Genomic DNA, 20989 nt, shown 5'->3' on the forward strand with positions numbered 1-20989 from the left:
TAAAATTTGAAGAAATCAAAATAACAAGAAAGGGAAATATTAATGTGTGGCGAGGAACACGACTTTTGGGTGCACTGATTTTTTACAGCCGTCGATATTTCAGAGAGAGTTATCTCAGCCGTTCATCTAGAATTGTTCGCTGTTAATCTGTCTCGATGTTAGATTACAAATTTGCCCCTAATAATATTCCGAAATTTTAAACTATCAAATTGGTTTAATTTCATTTCCTCTGATAATAACTAAGGAAAAAAAAACACTAAGGCATCCTTCTATTCCAATCAACTTTAAGGGTTTATTTAATTTTTCGTATAATTAATATTAAAAATATTATTATATTTATATAATTTTTTATATAGAATTATTATAATACTTTATCTGTCTTATAGTATTTTAGAAGTGTGTCTCTATAATATAAATAATTATAAATTAAAATTAAAATAAGTTTAATTAAAATTTAAAAAATAAATTAAAAAGTTTAAAATGAGATTAAAGTGTGTAATTATTTTTCAAAAGTGACATGGAATATGGGACGAACAGAAACGGTAACATGGACATGGTACGTGGGATCGAAGGAGTAGTATTATAAAATACTGATAAAATTATTTTTGTCATATTCTTTTAATTTATAATATATTTTTATATAATAATTAATATTAAATAATCAACATGAAAAAAATAAATGAAATTCTTATAATCAGACGGAAATAGTACTGGAGTTTATTCAGATGATTTTTATATTAACATATTTCATTAAAATTTATATTGAAGTTCACGAAAATTCAAATGTGGCATTTTATTGAAAATAAAAGTATAAAAATAATAGATATATATATATATATATTTTATTAATATATATCAAATTTACAAAATTATTAAAGGTGCGGTTTCAAGGAAAATAAAATTATATAAAAATGATAAAAGAGAATAAAATTTAAATAAATAGAATTCAAAAGAAAATGAAAATTAATTTATTTGTTTTTCATTCCAGAGAATTCGATTTCGCTCTTTCTTTAATATATTTTTTCAAAAAAAATTAATATACTACAATTTCTTATTATTTTTATATTACATATACTCCATTCGTTCCAAAAAGAAGTATCCATTTGTTTTTTGCACGTAGTTTTAGAAATATTAGTATTATATTGGAATATAGTATCAATAAAATAAAAATGACTAAAATAACCTTGTTAATATAAATAATGACATTTGTGTAATATATTGTAAGTTGTAAGGGTATTTGTAATGTTATATAGATAGTACAGTTACGAAAAAAAAAGAAATAGATACTTTGTTATGGGACAAACTAAAATGGAAAAATGGATACTTTGTTATGGGACGGATGGAGTATAATTTTATAGTATATTTTACGTAAAAATATTTTTCAAACCAAAATACAAAACAAACACACCCTTCTTACTTCCCAAAATAGAGAATTTACACTAAAATATACTTTATTCATCCCTTAAGTATACATTTTTTTATTTTGGTCCATCCTATAACAAAGTATCTGTTTTCATTCTTAATAACGGTACTATTTATTTAACCTTAAAAATGTCCTTACAACTTACAATATATTACACAAATGTCGTTATATTTATATCATACAGTACTAATAAAATTATTTTTTTAATTTTACCATCATTCCTACAAATATCAATATAATACTATTAATATATATATAACTCCGTACAATTTTTTTTTAAAAGGACGGAGGGAATAATATAATAGAGAAATATCCATCGAATTCATTTGAATTTATGACAAAATGATTAATTTTTTTTTTTTTTAAAAGAACGGAGGGAATAGTATAATAGAGAAATATCCAACGAATTCATTTGAATTTATGACAAAATGATTAATAAAATAGAGACGGTGAATTGAATAAAAATATGTGTTCATAATATACATTATGGTATATTTAGTTAGTGAATTTTTATTTAATTTAATTTGATTTTGATTTTGATTTTGATTTTTAATTTAGTATTTTCAACATAAACACTTCTTTTAAAAATATTATATAAATATAATATATAATTATACATACAATAAAAGTAGAAAAATAGAAAATACTTCCTCCGTCCCACCACAGATAATCCTTTTTCCTTTTTTGTACGTTTTACAAAAGATACCCCTTTTCATTTTTGATAACTTTATCAATTTTAAACATACTTAACAAATATAAATCAATTTAATTAAACTTTTAACATCTTACACGTGAGACTTACTCAAAACCCCTCTATTTCTATCGTTCTCCTCTATTAACATAATTTTTTTTTTATCTATATTTAAACTTCTCATTTTTTATAAAATTAATTTATGGTAATGATAAATAAATAAAAATATTTTATTTATTTATTTGTATTATATAAAATTTTATTATTTATAAAATGATATCCATATTGTATATATTTTTTTCAAGATATAATCTTAAAAATTTTTGAAATACCAATAATATTATTCATATAAAAAATAATAAACTAATATCATAACTTATTATTAATAACTTACTAATCTACACTACCTAAAAAATTGTGTCCTTAATAAAAGGGTTCATCCCTCACGGGATGGAGGGAGTATTATTTAATTTCAAAATTTTATATATCTCACAATAAAAATATTTAAAATTATAAATACTAAATAAACATATCTAAGTTTTGAATATAGGATATTCTCGAGTTGGTGTGTTTGTTTGAAGGTTTGGATTTTAAGTTGGGATTCAAATAGTAAAAATTTTGAATTTTAATAGTGGTATGATGTGATATAAATAGACGTTGATGTGATGTTTTGAATGTAAAATTGACTTTTAGTATAATATAAAAAATAAAAAATATATATTTGATTTGATATTTTTTTTAGAAAAAAATAGAATAAATAGTGAATTTAAAATCCAATTCCCCAAACAAACACACATAATATGTAATTTTTGCCTTTTTTTTTTTTAATAAGAGAAGTAGGAAATATAATTGAAAAAAGATAAAAAAAAAAAAATATTAAAATATGATATTTTTGCTAATCAACATATTTTTTATGATAGATAAATAAAAAATAATAAACAAAAGAAATATTATTTATTTAAAATAAAATTAAAAATATAAAACTTTAAATAGTAAAAATGCTGAAAAAATGGATTTTTTTTTTTTTTACAGTTTTATTTTTTCATTTAAATGGTACTTGAATGTGATGTTTTATAGAATAAAATCATATATTTTTATAGAAATAATGATAATAATAATAATGCATAGTAAAAAATTTAAAATAAACTTAAAAATACATAATATTGATATGTATAGCTTATGCTTTGTTGATTTATGTCTAAGTTAAAATTTTATAATAATATTATAATATACTCTCTCCGTCCCATTGAAAGGTTGTCATTTTCTATTTTCGTCTGTCTCAAAATAATGTTACTATTTCCTAATTTAGTAATTGTATTACATACCTAATATAATAAATACCTTTTCAATTTACACTATATTACACAAATGTCATTACTTTTATATTACACAATAATAAGGATATTTTCGTCTTTTTCACCACTAATATTCAAAAATTTACGTATAAAAAGTAAACAACCTTGTTTCGAAACGGATGGAGTAATATTTTATAATAACTTTTTCCTTTTTGTTTTTTTTTTCATATATTTTTTTAAAAAAGAATTAATGCTTTTTATACACTGTATATTTATTATTTTTATATTTTTTACATAATTATTTATATCTCAAATAAAAAAAAATATATTTTTCCACAATCTCACCAAACAAACACCGGTACAATTGGCAAACATACATGCCCCAGGTAAGACGTTGAAAAGGGAAGTTAACGGTTACCTGGACTTGAGAACCATATAGAATGGCATTGTGGATGGCACGTTTCGCAATTATTCAAACTATTATTATTATTATTATTATTATTATTATTATTATTCTGTGACGAACTTTAATATTTACGGGTGTATTTGCTTTGTACTTTTTGAATAAATGTATTTTAATTTATATTAAATATAAAAAAATATTTTTTATATTAAATAGTAAGAATGGTGATATAAAAATATACCATTATATTATATTATTTATTTATTTATATAATATATTATATTTATTCTTTCGTGCACAAATTAATTTTTTATTTTTCTATTTGAAATGTTCAATAACTATTACTCTATTTTATTTTTTAAATATAATTTTTTTTATCTTTTCTTTATTTATTACTTTTAATATTTACCTTATCATAAAGAATAAATTTGTCAATTCATACAAAAAAAAAAAAAAGACAATTATCTAAAAAATCGTACAAATATATTTTAGGACAATAGAAAAATAAACGGAGGTAGAATATATTTTAGTTTATTATAACTAATGATGTTTTTCTATATTTGATAAATTTTATTAATTTAATATATAATTAACAAATATAAATTAATTTAATTAATTTTTATAACATATAACATCATGTACACCAGATTCACTCAAAAATCTTTTACTTTTATTTTCTTACTCAATAAACAAATATTAACTTAATCTCTTTTATAAAATTAGTTTATGATAATCATAAATAAACATTCCATCCATCCACGGTTAAACTTCTCATGTTCCATTTTAGTCTATCAAAATCAGAACTTTTTATTTCATTTTTAGAAAGAGCAACTCTCACAATTAAATATCAAAATACCTTTACTTTTATTTTTCACATTATTTTTAAGAATAAAATAGACATTACATTACTTTTAACATTACGATCTATAAAATACTAATTCTCCTTAATCCACATGCAAAAGTCAAATGAAAAGATTATTATTGGAGAGAGGAAGTATATTTTTTATTTATTTATATTATTATTGGACGGAGGGAGAAGATTATTATATATTTATTTATATTTAATGCGGAATATTGTATATTAATTTTATATTTTTACTTGATATATTATACTAAATATTTTAAAATACTAAACAATAGTTTCAATAATTATTATTATTATTATTATTATTATTATTATTTATCTAATATACTTATTTATTTATTTAATAATTAGTTTATAAATTATAACACATATTTATTAATAATAATAATAATAATGTTCTTATTTTAAAATTTTTAAAATAAAATACAATTAGTGATTATATTTATTTTAATTAATTTTTATAATTTATTAAATAAATTATAAAATCATTACAAAATTAAATTATTATTAATATTATTATTAATTGATTATATTTAATAAAAAAATTATTAAATAAAAATATGTCAATATTTATTTATCATAATAAATAAATTATATTTAATTAATATATATATTTAATATTGATATTATTTTATAAAACTTAAAATTTTATATAATATAAAAATATTATTACATATAATTTAAGTAAAATATACTCCTTCCGGTCATACAAAAAATTATACATTTATTTTTGGCACGATATTTAAGAAATAATAGTATTTTAATTATAGTGGGTGGTCAAAAGTAGTGTAATGACATTTTTGACCTTACTTTCTGATGTAAAAGTAATGATGTGGTGTAAAGTAAGAGTATTTGTGAAAAAAAAAAAAGATATTTAATGAAATATGTACTTTGTAATTAGACGTCCCAAAATAGAAACATGTATACCTTCTAGTTGAACGAAAAAAATATAAAATATAAAAAAAATATATATTAAAATTTTTTTTGCCACGTGTCCCAATATATTAATGATAGCAACTCAATACCAGAGTTGCTGGGCAGAGCTTGCTCTCCTACCCTTATTTCCACAACATCTTTTTCAATTTATTTTTTATAATAGCGATGACAAAGAAACCCCCAATGTTGATGCCCTTAAGATGAGAAAATTTATATGATACAAACACAAGGATATACGGATATTTAGGTAAAAAAAAAAAAATTAAAAAATTATATAATCTTAAGTAAGCACCAAAACATTGGTATCAAAATTTTATGGATTTATGCATGGATTAGCTTTAGAAAATGCAATGTCAACCAATGCAACTACTTTAAGAAGTTTTATGGTTTACATATAATACTTTTATTATATGTGGACGATATGTTATTGAAACTAACTTGTACTTGAGAGGTTAAGAAGTTGAAGCAACAATTGGAGGCAAAATTCTCGAGAAGGGATTTTGAAATGGCGAAAAAAAAAATTGGACGAAATCGAAATAGTGGGAGGTTAAGCATATTGCAGGCAAAATATGTAAAAATGCCTTGAGAAGGTTTAGCATACAGGATGCAAAGCCCAGAAGCGCAATTTGGAGAGTCACTTTAGGTTGCCTAACAAAGACTTTCCAAAGAATGGAAAGTGCTAAGATTAGGAGTGTTTCGTATGCATACAACATAGGACATTTGATCTATACCATGGTGGATACAAGGCCGGATATAAACATATAATTGAAATAGTGAGTCGATCTATGAGCAATTTAGGAAGACAAAATTGAGAAGAAGTGAAGTGGATACTGGGTATCTATGAAGTATTGCAGATAAGGTACTAATCTTCAAGAAACTAAAGTCTTTGTTAAATGGATTTGTGGATACCGACTTGATAGGAAGTGACTATGATAAGAGGAGAATGACATATAGATGTGTTTTCACTTATAGAGGGACAACAATATTATGGATTTCGAAGCTGCAAAAAATGGTTGCTTTTTCGACGATAGAAACTGAGTATATTATAGTAATATATGCTAGCAATGAAATGGTTTGATTGTTTAACTTCATGCTAAAGTCAGGAAATACTCCAAATATTAGTATCTTTAATAGCGATAGTTAGAACGCAATCCACTTACAAATAATCTTTCATTCCATCCAAGAACAACATATATTGAGTTGATGTTCTGTCATATTCGTGAGCTATTGGAGATATGGATTATGAAATTGGAGAATATTTAGGAACTGAAAAATTAAACGAATATGCTCACTAAGATGTTACCTTAGATAAATTTAGGTTGTGTTCAATCTCAACTAGTATCGACGAGTGAAGAATTAGACTTGTCAGCTTTGCAGTGACTAATTAAAATAAAATGCAAAGTAGAGAGTACTTGAAATTCTAGTGAGAAATTGATGTACTGTGAAATCCAAGTTGAAGCCAATGAGGTATTGTACATCTAGCAATCATGTCGCCAGTCAAGCTAGTGTTTGGCTTACATTTCTATATATAGTTGATGCATTCTTCCCTACTGAATTAGATTACCAAATCTTTGCATTGTTACGTGTGTTTCTAATCATCCTTGATTTCCTAATATCCAATAAAATTTAAATCAATAAAATAAAATAAATATTAAAAATCAAATCAACTTTAAAATAATATTTAATTATTCTTACAAATTAAATTTAAAATATATAATACTCCTATCAATAGTTTATCTACTCTTATTTGAATAATACCCCGTTCATCCAATTTGTTGGTATACATTTATTTTTGGTACATATAGTTAAAAATAATGTAAAGATAATTTTGTTTTTATCTTTTGGTATAAAAATAATAACGTAATGGTAAAGTAGTTGCATTTGTAAAAAAAAAAAAAAATGAAATATTTTTAAAATATTTACTCTGTAATTGGACAATATAAAATAGAAATATGCATAATTTGTAAATGGATTGTAGTAGTATTAAAATTACAGTATAAGAGTATGTTTGTAAATTAGCTGGTTTATTAAAGTGTATTTTTTTGCGTTTTGATTTGAAAGACTATATTTTTTTATATATAAGATATAATGAATTGTCTAGCTAATATGAAAATAATAAATATGTATATTATATTAATTTTTTTAAAAAAAATGTGCGAAATTTTTTTGAATAAAAGAACAAAAGCCAAAGTTTTTAGTTTATGTAATAGTTTTAGTTATTTGATTAGTTGATTCACTATATTTTTTTCTCTTTTTAAAACGAATATACTCTTTTAAGTTTCAGTAATAAATTAATAAATAATATTATTTATTTTTTATTAGAAGTGTGTAGAATGATTTTGACATTTTAATTATTTGAAATTTATGTACATAGAATAATATTTCTATAATTTATGTAAAAATTAAAAAGTATTTTGATATTAATAAGTAATTATCTTTACTATAATAAAAAAACAATATATTTTTCAATAAACAAATAAAAATGATAAAAGAAATATTTTTAATTGGGACAGAAATGTATGTAAGTATTATGAATACAAGAAGACCGCGAGAGAGATAAACTCCCTTTACATAACTAACTTTAATTTATTTAGTACTATTTATTTTTGAAAAAAAAAAAAAAAAACTCCCTCTGTCCATTTTCTAATATTCTATTTGATATTTACACGTATTTTTAAGCGATTAGGGTTTTTGTTATAAAATGACAAATTTGTTCTTAATCTTGTATAGAAAATAAAAGAGTAAATAAAATAAAGGTAAAAGAGTAAATTTTGTGTATAAAACTAAAAAGAAATACAATAATTATTGGACGAGGGAGTATACAACATCAACTACATTTGTTCTATCGCAACATATCAAATCAATATTAACATTTGACCTTTTATTTTGAAATTTTCAAAACTCTAAAAAATTTTAAAAACCTATTTCTAAACTGACCCATTCAACTATTTTTTTTGGATAAATGTTAATGAAATCCACCATACTTCACCTTCATGGAAAACATGAATCCATACGCTACGTATATAATATATATATATATATATATATAATGCCTACTACGTGTTCAGCATTTTCTATATATTTGGAAAAATAAAAATAAATGAAGTTGACATAGATGCATGAATACCACAAGAAACATGAGAACGCATAGAATACATGAAAATAGGAAAGATATGGTATAAAATAAGATATAGGGTGTGTTTGTTTGTGGATTTAGATTTTTGAATAATATCATTTTAAATTTGAATAATTATTTGATATAATATAAATAGATGTGATAATATTTTGAATAAAAAATAATTTTAAAATGATATAAAATAATATTTATAAATTTTGGTATTTTAAATAAATAGTAAAATTATTGTAAAAAGTCAACCTACGAATTGAGTTTAGTTGTTTAGTGAAATAATTTAAAAAGATATTATTTTACATGAAACATAAAAAATTATATAACTAATATAAAAATAATGAATAATAATAAATGTTATAATTTTTTTGGAAAAATGTACTTTTGAAGAAATATGTGTGTTTGTTTGTGGATTTGAAATTTTGAATTTGGATTTTTTGAATAGTAAAAAATTGAATTTGAATAGTTATTTGATATGATATTTTAAATGTAAAATAAATTTGTAGTATAATATAAAAAAAATAATTCTTTAATGTGATATTTTTAAAAAAATAAATTTAAATAATAAAAAATTATAGTAAAACCCATAGAAGAATACGAGTATAGTTTTTCAAAAAAGAACACAATTAACCAAAGACCTAATATAGACAATAACAATCAAAATAATAAACCACAAATCAATGAATTAAACAAAAATTAACAAATAGACAATAATAATAATAATAATAATTATCCAAAGTCATATTATCAAAAAAAATATTTCCTCCATCCCACATCTCATGTAATTTTCTTTTCTGAAAAATGATTACACACCTTAATTCTTAGTTTAATATTTTTTTAATTTTAATTAAATTAATGAGTTATTTTAATTTTAATTTATAAAAATAATTATTTTTACTAATATATACTTAATTATCTACTAATTATACATTAATGTGGGACGGAGGGAGTATTAGGCAAACAAACTTTTCAATTCCTCCCTCGCCAATTTGTACCCATAGCCAAACCTCCCAAAACTATTTTTCAAAATTTCCCTTTGATTCAACTCAGATGCTAAAATCTATAACCATTCAATATCAAACCATCAATCAAAATCATATCATAAAACAATATTAAATCGATGATATCTCAATACATAACCCAAAACAAGTAACGGAAGCACACCTTGCATCGTTGTCGGGGCCACGACGGTTTATACGTGCTCAGCGTCTGCGAAGCTCTTCTATGATCGATCGATTCTGGTTGGTGATAGTCTCTAGGTACTGCTCGATTCTCGTCACCCGATCATCTACCTGTTGTATACGATCCTCAAACCGAGTCTCCATTTTCTGGAAACGCTGCTCGACATCAGCAGACTCCAAAATACGACCATCACTGCTAAAGGACGAGCGACCAATGGGCACCGTAGCTGCCAAAGCCCTTAACCCAAAGATCGCGTCTCTGTCGTACTCAGTGATGCCCTGCTGCATCACATCTTCTCCGATCGAATTCGGATCTTGCTGAAATTGTCAACATCAAATCTAATCGACCCGTGAATTAAAGATAAGTTTTGTTGTACTCAATTAAATGATGACTTACGGCAATCTCCGATGTCTTTGGGCATGCATAGGTCCCATCCTCATCCAATCTCTACATTTACAATGAGAGTGAATATATAATCGAAAATGAAATATTTGGTTTAACATAAAGTATTACGTACCATTTTCTTGGCCGTCTCACAAAATGATCGGTGCCCTCCAGTATGTGTTGCATCCAGATCACCCCGTCGTCGGTTTTTCTTCGCATCTTCGGAGTCCCAAACCCTCCTCCACTTTGTCAGGATCTCCGGGTCGATAAGTTTGGCAACCTCCTTGTTGTGCTCCTTGCGGATTTCGTATAACCATTTGTTGTATACGTCCTGAGCGGTTTTTATATATTCAAGCATGACTTTTCCTTCGTCGTCGGAGTCCCAAGTAAAATACTTCTGCAATGATATTGCATACTACAATTAAATTAGTTATATCTAAATTATACTGCCTCCGTCCCTTAACAATCTATCTATTTTTTTATTTTGGTCCATCCTATAACAAAGTATTCATTTCTTTTTTTAATAATTGTACTATCTACCTAACATTACAAATATTTTTTCAATTTACAATATATTACACAAATGTTATACATCCCAATATATACTAATATTTTTAAAACTCCGAGCAAAAAGCAAATTGATAGATAAATATGGGACGGAGGGAGTAGTATATACGTAATACTAATATATATTTTGCCTCAGTTACTGTAAAAACAAGACTTTCGAGGAAATATATTAATAAAAATAATTATTGTATAACAAAAATAACTATAGATTAATATTAAGAAAACTAATAGTTTAATTAAAATTTAAAAATTATAAATTATGAAATTTAAAATATGATTAAAAGTGTATAAATATATTTTCAAAAAAAAATGTCAAATTACGTGGAACAAATGAAAATAGAAAATAGAAACAAATTATGTGAAGACGAAGGGAGTAATATTTAAGAATAAAGTATCTTACTTTCATCTCCTCGGCGTACCACAATTTGGTCTCCATTGGTACCTTCATCCACATGCTCCCCTCGGGGGTGAGACACGAGCGAAAGATGTCCCGGAGCACGTTCAAGGTCTCTTGAGGCCAGCAAACGCTGCAATGATCGGATGTTACGAAAAAATAAAACTAAAAATCGATATGAACTGGTCGAACATACCTCCCATCTTGTTGCACAGTGATCTTAATACGGGTATCCACGGTGGATGTTGCAACAAGGGCTGATCCTACAATGTGGTTTCGAATTAAAATAAGACAAACGGTTCATATTTACAAAAATAAAGTAGACGACGTTGTATATAATTCAAAAATAGAGTCAAACTATCATCGACTAACCTAAACCATCAGTTGGAGCGACTTCACACTGCTGCGCCTGCCGCTTCTCCTTTACCCTCTTCACTGCGTCTAATATCTGTTGCTTCGTTGCTTTGGATGACCGATTTTGTGACATCTGCATTTCAATTTTCCGGTCCTTCGATGGATAGAAGGTACTACGCCATTCATGTTTCTCACCATGGCATGTCCATCGTTCGTACAATGATACAAAACCCTTTGAGTACAAATGATACTTAACCTCATCCACCGGAAGAAACCGAGTGTTAGCACAACGTTTGCAGGGACACCTTATCATCCCATCAATCTTTTGAACATTGGGGTTCGTGACACAATAATTGAGAAAATCTTCTACTCCAGCGATAAAATTCCTATTCAAAATGCCCCTATTCATTCTATTGTACATCCACGGTCTTCGACTGCTACTCATTGTTGTAGAAAATGAATGTTTCTATTCAAATGATCGATCACCGAGTAAAATCCCGAAGGCTTATTTCCTTGTTGACTTGCCCAGACAAAGCCTACAATTCCCCCACAGAGACATTAACACCATAACTATAAACACGAGATATTTGAAGCGTACTAATAACCTATGTTCTATCATCTATGATCAAACAAGTAAACCAAGTGAACTGAAATTATCTCCCTGTCTTCAAAGTAGTATTAATCCATCCAAACAAGTTCAATTCCACAATGCTCTGTGTTCAATGCAAATGATTCTAACCAAAATAATACGAGAATCGTTCCAATATAACACAACAACAAATATGAAAATGCAAATGAGCAATATGTTTCCAAGACCTAAGATTAAATGATTAAGATCTAAAATCTGTGTAAAATCACAAACAAACAATTTTTAAGTTTTGAATTAACTCTGAATAACAGAAACAAACATACTCCGTATTTGCGCTCACCGTTCCGTTCCAGCAAAAGCAAACAATCGAATCGAATCGAATGACGAATCTATCAACAACTGAAGAGGAGGAGCGCAGCGCGATGGTTGTCAATGGATTCCGTCAAATAGTAGAACCCGAAGAGGAGAAAACATGATACTTGTCCGTCAATTCCAAAATTGGTTTGGAATTGGGGGAGAAAACCACATTTGAGATAATTAATAAATCGTTGGGGGTTTACAAACTATAAAATCAGATTCTGAAGGGAGGGAGGGGGAGACCGGCGGAGCGGCGGTGGGCATGAGGGAGGAGAGGAGAGGCGTCGGCGGCGACGGTTGGCGGGAGAGGTTTATAGAATAGAATATAGTATTGCACAAAATTCTGCAGGGAGCGGCGGGGTTAATTATTTATTGTCAATTAACCCTAAATCCTCCTCCTATTAATTAGTTGCATTCCATATAAATTATTATTATTATTATTATTTTAATTTTTTAACGTCGGGATACGATTGGTGTGTTTATATTTCACATAAATGTGAAAAGTGCAGAAAAAGAGAGGTTCTAGTTATAATCACGAAACTATTATAGTATGTCTTTCCTATATAATTTGTCATTATTTTTTATTTTCGTTGCTCCCATATAATTTGTTCATTTTATTTTAAAATATAATTATACACTTTAATCTCATTTTAAATTTTAAATTTTAAATTTTATAATTTTTTTAATTTTAATTAAATTATTTAGTTATTTTAATCTTAATCCACAATTATTTTTATTATACAATAATTATTTTTAGTAATACACTTCTTAATTACTTATTAATCACACTTTATCTAAATTCCAGTATCCACAGTAATAAACCCATAATACATGAGACGGAGGGAGTATTTTACATAAAAAAATAAAAAATGCATAATGGGTAAACCTATACTGAACTTAATATTTTGTAAAAATAATTTTTTTAAAAAATAATTATATATGTTAATTATATTTTAAATTTTTTATAATTTATATTTTTTTATTTTAATTTATAATTTTTTTTACTAATATACTCATCTTCTGTTCCATCATAATTAATGCATTTTTTATTTTTATTTATTCCATAATAATTGATATTTTTATTTTTGATATTTTCTCTTAATTTGTAATATATTTTATATAGTAATTAATATAAAAAAAATCAACGTACAAAAATAAATACTCCTTTCATCCCAAATAATTTGTCTATAATTTTTTTTCGTCAGTCCCACGTAACTTGTCTTTTCTATTTTTTTAAATATAATTATACACTTTAATCACATTTTAAATTTTAAATTTTGTAATTTTCTTAATTTTAATTAAACTATTTACTTATTTTAATCTTAATCTATAATTATTTTTACTAAATAATAATTATTTTTAGTAATACACTTTTTAAATTTTAAATTTTGTAATTTTCTTAATTTTAATTAAACTATTTACTTATCTTAATCTTAATCTATAATTATTTTTATTAAATAATAATTATTTTTAGTAATACACTTTTTAATTACCTACTAATTATACTTTATCTAAATTTTCGTATCTACGATAATAAATCCAAAATATCTGAGACAGGGAGTATAAATTTCGTCCCATTTATTCCTCTGGCCTTCTAAAGCCCTAGCACCAAACGAATTCTTACATTGTGTTTTGTTTTTTGTTTTTTGTTTTTTTTTTTTTCTTTTAGGTTTTACTAAAATGTTACTATTAAGATTTTTTTTTTTCAAAAATATCAAATCAAATAATTATTATTATTTTTATATATTATATTATAAATTTATTTTATACTCAAAATATCACATTAATTTCTATTTATATCAAAGTAAACAATTATTAAAAATTCAAACCCAAAAGCTAAAAACCCACAAATAAACACACCGTTGGAGAAGGATATAATGGTCTTTGCCACTCAGCTTCTTTATACAAAGTTCGTCCATATTCCAATGGAGGGCCACGTCTATGCTTACAATATAACAAAAAACTTAAGGATATAATGGTCTTTTTTTTTTTTTTTATGATATTGGAATCCGCAGTCGCTACCCAAAAGTGCGTACGGGTAAACACCCAGTCGAACCTAATACTCTGCAAACCAAGCTCGAGGAAAAATGTCACACTAGTTAATTAATTCAACACTTTTAGTTAAATGAGTTTTTGCTTGTTTTAAAAAAAATAATAGAGAAATTTGCAATAGATATCTATCTTATTTTTGTTCTTTAATTGTTAAAATAACAAAATATGTGGTTCATTATTATTGTCCACTTTGGGCTGAGCCCGCACGGATTTGTTTTTGGATATCCTCCAAAATGCCTCATACTTGTGGAGTTTACTTGAGACTTATAAGATGTGTAATTTTTCTTCACCATTTCCAATGTGGGACTTGGGTTTGCACCCCAACAATTCCACTCGCACCGACATCATTTTGAACTTGACACGCGGCTAGAGGACAAAAATTGTGAAAAAATGACACATATAAGATATATTTTGTTGATATGACAGTTAAATTATATTCCACGTGTGTCACTTTTCGCGATTTTTATCCTCGCGCGTGAATTTGTATCCATCGTGAACTTAATGCACGGCCAGAGGACAAAAATTGCGAAAAAAGTAACACTTGCGAAATATATTTTTCCGGGACGACAATTAAAGTATAAGAGTGATAATTGAATATTTATTGCAATTTTCCCACAAATATACATATATATATATACTTCATCCGATCCAATACAATAGTCTTGTTTACCATTTTTGTCTGTCACAAAATAATAGTCTTATTTCCATATCACCGTAAAACTACTCCTACTTTTTCATTTTTATTACACAATTGTCATTACTTTTTACACTAATACACTCACAAATACAAAAAAATCTTTTATCAATACTTTTTACTCACTACCAATATAATATCAATATTTTTAAAATGTCGTGTCCAACCCAATTAATATTATATTTATGAGACAAAAGCAATATATAGTTTAGTTATGAATAATAAGCATTGTAATACGGTTCTTTTAAAATTTATATTAGGTTATTAAATTTGATATTTTTTACTATAATAATCACTATGATATCATTCTTTTAATATGACATTTTATGAAAAAAAAAAAATATTTAAAAAAAATGTATTAAATTAAATAATTTTAATTTTGATTTAAAATTAAAACAAAACGTAAATATTTACATTATTATACATAAATATTAATAAAATTTTAACTATATTAGTAATTAATAAATATTAAGTATATTTATGAAACTTAATAAAGTATGTGTAAAAATAATTATTGAATACTTTCAATAAAAAATAATAATTTAATAGATTTTATTAAAAATAAAATATATTTCATCATTCTTATTATATTTATTATTTTTAATTTTGATGTGATAGTTTAGATAATATAATTCTATAGTTTTTTTTTTTTTTTTTTTATCATTTTTATCTAATTTTTCTTTAAAATAATTTAATAAATTATATTTAGAATGACAAAAGAGAAAAAATTGATATATAAATTAAGAAATATTGGCTTTGTTCTTCTTACTTTTTTTTCTCTACGTTATCCCAAATACTATTCCCTCCGTCCCGTCTAATTTATCCTATTTAGATTGGGCATAAAATTTTAGGTATTAAGTAATTAGTGAATAATTAAAAAATATATTAGTAAAATAATTATAATTTAATAAAAATAATACTTATTAGATTAAGATTAAGATGATAAATAGTTTAATTAAAATAAAAAATTACTCCCTCCGCCCTAGATAACAATGGCATATTATAGTAGATACGAGAATTTAAGTAAAATATATGTAGACAAAAAATTGTGTTATTTTTAATAAACATAAAATTTGTACAAATTATATTTGATTTCAATTTAATGGGTCATATTCTCTACATGAGTTATTTGATTCGTCGATTTGTTTTCCAACTTTATTTTTTATGGATTTTTTGATCCGAAGAGATTTGATCTTCGATTTGACTTTGACAAACTTTGGAGAGACTTTGATCTGACTTTGCCGCCTTTTGGAGGGTTTTGGTCTCCGTGTAAGCGATTTGATCATCGGCTTTGGATTTATGTCTTCTTTAGACAATCCGAGGCTTTGATCTTTGATTTGGCTTTGCCGCCTTTTGAAGAGCTTTGGTCTCCGTGTGGGCGATTCGATCGTCGGCTTTGGATTTGATGTCTTCTTTCGATCCACGGCTTTAATTTTTGATTTGCCTTTTCCGCTTTTGGAGGATTTTGGTCTCCGTGTGGGGCGATTCGATCGTCAGTTTTGGATTTGATGTCTTCTATGGGCGATCCGCGGTTTTGATCTTTGGATTGCCTTTGCCGCCTTTTGAAGAGCTTCGGTCTCCGTGTGAACGATTTGATCATCGACTTTGGATTTGATATCTTCTTTGGATAATCCGCGATTTTGATATTTGCTTTGGATTTGCCGCCTTTCGGAGGAATTTGGTCTCCTTGGAGGGCGATGCTTGTAACAAGGTTCGCCGTCTATGGCGAGTTGCTCGCGGCGAAACTGATTTTTGGGGAAAAAAAAAAAAAAAAGAAGAAAATTCGATGGGCGAGGGAAAAAGAAGAAAAGATGGACAGGGAAGAGGAAGTTTTGGTTGTGAAACCTAACAAAATTAAGGTAACGATTGAAATAGAAAGCTATGTAGCAGAAATATAGGTTGAATTAGTATACTTATATTTCAAGATCAAGTATGTCGGGGACTCCCGTTTGCGGATAGATAATTAATGACTGTTTTTTTCTAAAAATTCGAGTTTTTAAGTGAAACTGTTATTATGCATCCGACATATTATCAGAGACCATTTCGTATACCTCCATTTGCACCTGAGGGGCGATTGGGGACTTCCGTTTGTAGATTGGGGACTTCCGTTTGTAAATGGATAATTAAGGACGGCGTTTTCCTAAAAATTCGAAACTTTTATGTGAGACAGTCATTATGCATCAGATAATGTCGAATTGTCAAAATAGTATTGGAGCTTGTGGAATAAGATCTTTCTCTTGGGGGGAATCTTTGCGTAGGAATACATAGAGCTTGTGGAAAAGAATCCATTGAGTTTGTGGAGAAAATCTTTCTCTTGGGTAGTCTTTAGGAAAGAATATTGTTATAACTCAAAATACTTTTTGGAGATTTATCGGAGCAAATCCAACGAAGAAAATTTAAGAAATTGTGAGAAATAGGCAGGAAATAAAAAAAATATTATAAAAAAAAAGTATAAAAACACAAGAAATCAAGTAAATAAAATGAAAGGAAATAAAATTGCATAAAAATTTTAATTATATGGTGTATGCTTCCTGTCCTCTTTATCTCTACTAATATTAGTATCTGTCAAATTTAGAAAATTATATTTTATCCAAATTTATTAATATTTTAATAAATTATTCAAAGTAGATGGATAATTTGGCTATGAATAAGACCTAATATACATATTAGCTTATTTATAGAATAAATATTATGGTTCAATACCTTCCTATTAATTTATCCAAAATAAAGTGTGTTTGTTTGGGGGTTTGGATTTTGAATTGGGATTTGAATAGTAAAAATTTTGAATTTGAATAGTTGTATGATGTGATATAAATAGAATTTGATGTGATGTTTTGAATGTAAAATTGATTTTTAGCATAATATAAAAAATGAAAAATAAGTATTTGATTTGATGTTTTTTGGGGGAAAAAATAGAATGAATAGTAGAAATCCACCAAAATATTTCGAACAAACACACCCAATATCCAAATTCCCTACCATTTTGATTTTTTCTTAAGAAAATCTTTTTAGTGATTATAATAACTTATTTCAATAAATATTATTACGAGAAAATATTAAAATTTTAATAACATTTTTTGTTAATATTTATTTGAAATTTATTTTAATTTATTTATTATTTTTAATCAATGAAATATAAAAATATAAGAATGAGATATACATTGTTAAAAAATAATTTATATATAATAAATAATAGAACAATTATTTAAATTATATATATTATATGTCGTTATGATAATATCACAGTTAAAATTTAATAAATTATTATTTTAATTAAAATAAAAATATATAAAAAATTTATTATCCAATATAAATATAAAAAATAAATTATAAAGCATATTTTTTAAAAATAACATAACAATTTGTCTAAAAAAACTATAAAACGAAAGATTAATTAATTAATTATTTCAAATATTTTATATTTTTTTATTTGTATACAACATGTGTAATTTAGGTATTCATTTAAAACTAAACTTTTGAGGATATTTCGTGCAAATTTTATATTAACATCAACATCAATTATGCGCCAATTTTACTAAAAATACAATAAAGTGTTATATAATTTACTTTTTTATATTTTTCATTTGTTTAATAAAATATTTTTTCTTTTTAATTTCTGTGAGCCCAAATGGGATTAATATGACTGACTGACGTGCATATATATTTTTATTTCAAATGAAAAACTAAAGGCATATTTTTTTGTGTTTTGATTTGAAGATATTTTTTTTTTGTCGTGAGATATAGAAAATCATATAGATAATATAAAAATAATAAATATATTTAATATATTAAATCTTTTTAAAAAATATATTAAAATTCTTTTGGAAAAATGAAACAAATATATATATATTTTGTGACTCATTTATTTTTATTAATAAGTGCCATTTAATTATACATGTGGCACAATATTACGATGCCAAGAAATTAAGTGTGATGCTAAGGTTTTGGCATTAAAGTAATTTACTCTCATTTACTCCCCCTCTCTCTATCGTCTCTCCCCTCTCACTATGTCTCTATATTATATATACATAAATACTTTATTACATATATATATATATATTACGATATCTATATTATTATTATTATATGTTATTATTAGTAGTAGTATTTATATATTTTATAACACGCTATCGGCACGAGGTTTTGTCGATGAAGTGCATATAAAGATAGCATATTTTTTTGTTGTTTTTGTTGTTGTATTTTAGGTTACTCGAAAGGTTGCGAAGTTTCTGAAGAAGAAATATGAATGCTGAGCACGCTATAATGAATAATATGGAAGACAATTTATATCTCATTGATAGTGCATCAACGCACACCATTTTGAAATATAAGAAATATTTCACAAATCTGAAGTTGAGAAGAATTGAGGTGAATACTATAAGTGGTTGTGGGAAGTTAATTGATGTCTCTGGAAGAGCGATAATATTTCTCCCCGAATGAGTAAAACTTGATATCCAAAATGCACTATATTCTAGTAAATCTCAAAGAAATTTATTGAGTTTTAATAATATTCGTAGAAATGGATATCATATTTAGACATCAAGTAAGACAAATAATGAATTTTTCTTGATTACAAAATTCATTGATGGACATAAATATATATTAGAAAAATTGTCTTCATTGTCTTACAGATTATATTGCACAAAGATTAATATGGTTGAAACATATCTGGTAGAGCAGAAGTCTACAGATTTTATGATTTCGCATGATCAGTTTGGGCATCTCGGCAATACTATGATGAGACGGATTATTGAAAATACCTATGGCCATAGCTTGAAAGATCAAAGGGTATTACCTACAAATGAGGTTAATGTGTTGCTTCCACAAAATGGAAGTTAATAACTAGACTATCACCGGCAAAAGTGGAAACTGAATCCCCTTCATTTTTAGAACGAATTCAGGGTGATATATGTGTGTCTGTAGATCCACCATGCAGGCCATTTCGATATTTATGGTACTTATCGATGCATCTACTAGATAGTCGCATGTGTGTTTATTATCCACCCGCAATTTGGCATTTTCGAGGTTGCTTGCTCGAATAATTAGATTACGAGCTCAGTTCCAGATCATCCAATAAAGAAAATTCGTCTTGATAATGCTGGTGAGTTTTCATCTAAGACATTTGATGATTATTGCATGTCTATTGGAATTGACATTGAACATCTTGTACCTCATGTACATACGCAAAATGGTCTACTTGAATTACTTATAAAAAGGCTGCAATTAATTGCAAGACCTATGTTGATGAAATCCAAACTTCCCGTATCTGCTTGGGGATATGCAATTATGTATGCAGCAACATTGATAAAATTAAGATCAACAACCTATCATAGCTACTCCCTAGTATAATTAGTGTACAATGAAAAGCCAAATATTTCACAATTGAGAACTTTTGGGTGCGCAGTTTATGTGTCAATTGCACCGCCCCAACGTACAAAAATGGGCCCCCAACGGAGATTGGGGATATATGTCGGGTATGAATTACCATCTATTATTAAATATCTTGAACCATTAACTGGTGATTCGTTTACGGCTCGTTTTGTTGATTGTCATTTTGACGAGTCGTATTTCCCGACATTAGGGGGAGAAACTGATCCACTGAAAAAGGAAATTACTTGAAAAATACCATTAAGTTTTCTTGATCCTCATACAAGTAAAAGTGAATTAGAGGTACAA

General features: G+C 25.8%; 1 protein-coding gene across 4 annotated transcripts; it reads right to left on the reverse strand.

Moving 5' to 3' along the window:
• Positions 1 to 9791: 9791 nt before the first annotated feature.
• On the reverse strand, positions 9792 to 12908 carry LOC127264449 (uncharacterized). 4 transcript variants are annotated; one of them, XM_051293987.1, is made up of 7 exons: positions 12551 to 12908; positions 11640 to 12157; positions 11464 to 11524; positions 11274 to 11400; positions 10440 to 10721; positions 10319 to 10369; positions 9792 to 10239 (listed from the first exon to the last, which is right to left on the reverse strand). In XM_051293987.1, the coding sequence occupies exons 2-7, from the start codon at positions 12064 to 12066 to the stop codon at positions 9943 to 9945; spliced, it is 1245 nt and encodes a 414-aa protein (XP_051149944.1). In that variant the 5' UTR covers positions 12067 to 12157; positions 12551 to 12908; the 3' UTR covers positions 9792 to 9942. The 4 variants fall into 4 exon arrangements, with proteins under 4 accessions (XP_051149944.1, XP_051149945.1, XP_051149942.1 ...); XM_051293988.1 differs by having other exon boundaries at positions 10440 to 10703; positions 11464 to 11530; XM_051293985.1 differs by having other exon boundaries at positions 11464 to 11530.
• Positions 12909 to 20989: the final 8081 nt, after the last annotated feature.

The sequence above is a fragment of the Andrographis paniculata genome, unplaced genomic scaffold (genome assembly GCF_009805555.1).
Source record: "Andrographis paniculata isolate CXL003 unplaced genomic scaffold, ASM980555v1 Contig70END, whole genome shotgun sequence".
Taxonomy (NCBI): domain Eukaryota; kingdom Viridiplantae; phylum Streptophyta; class Magnoliopsida; order Lamiales; family Acanthaceae; genus Andrographis; species Andrographis paniculata.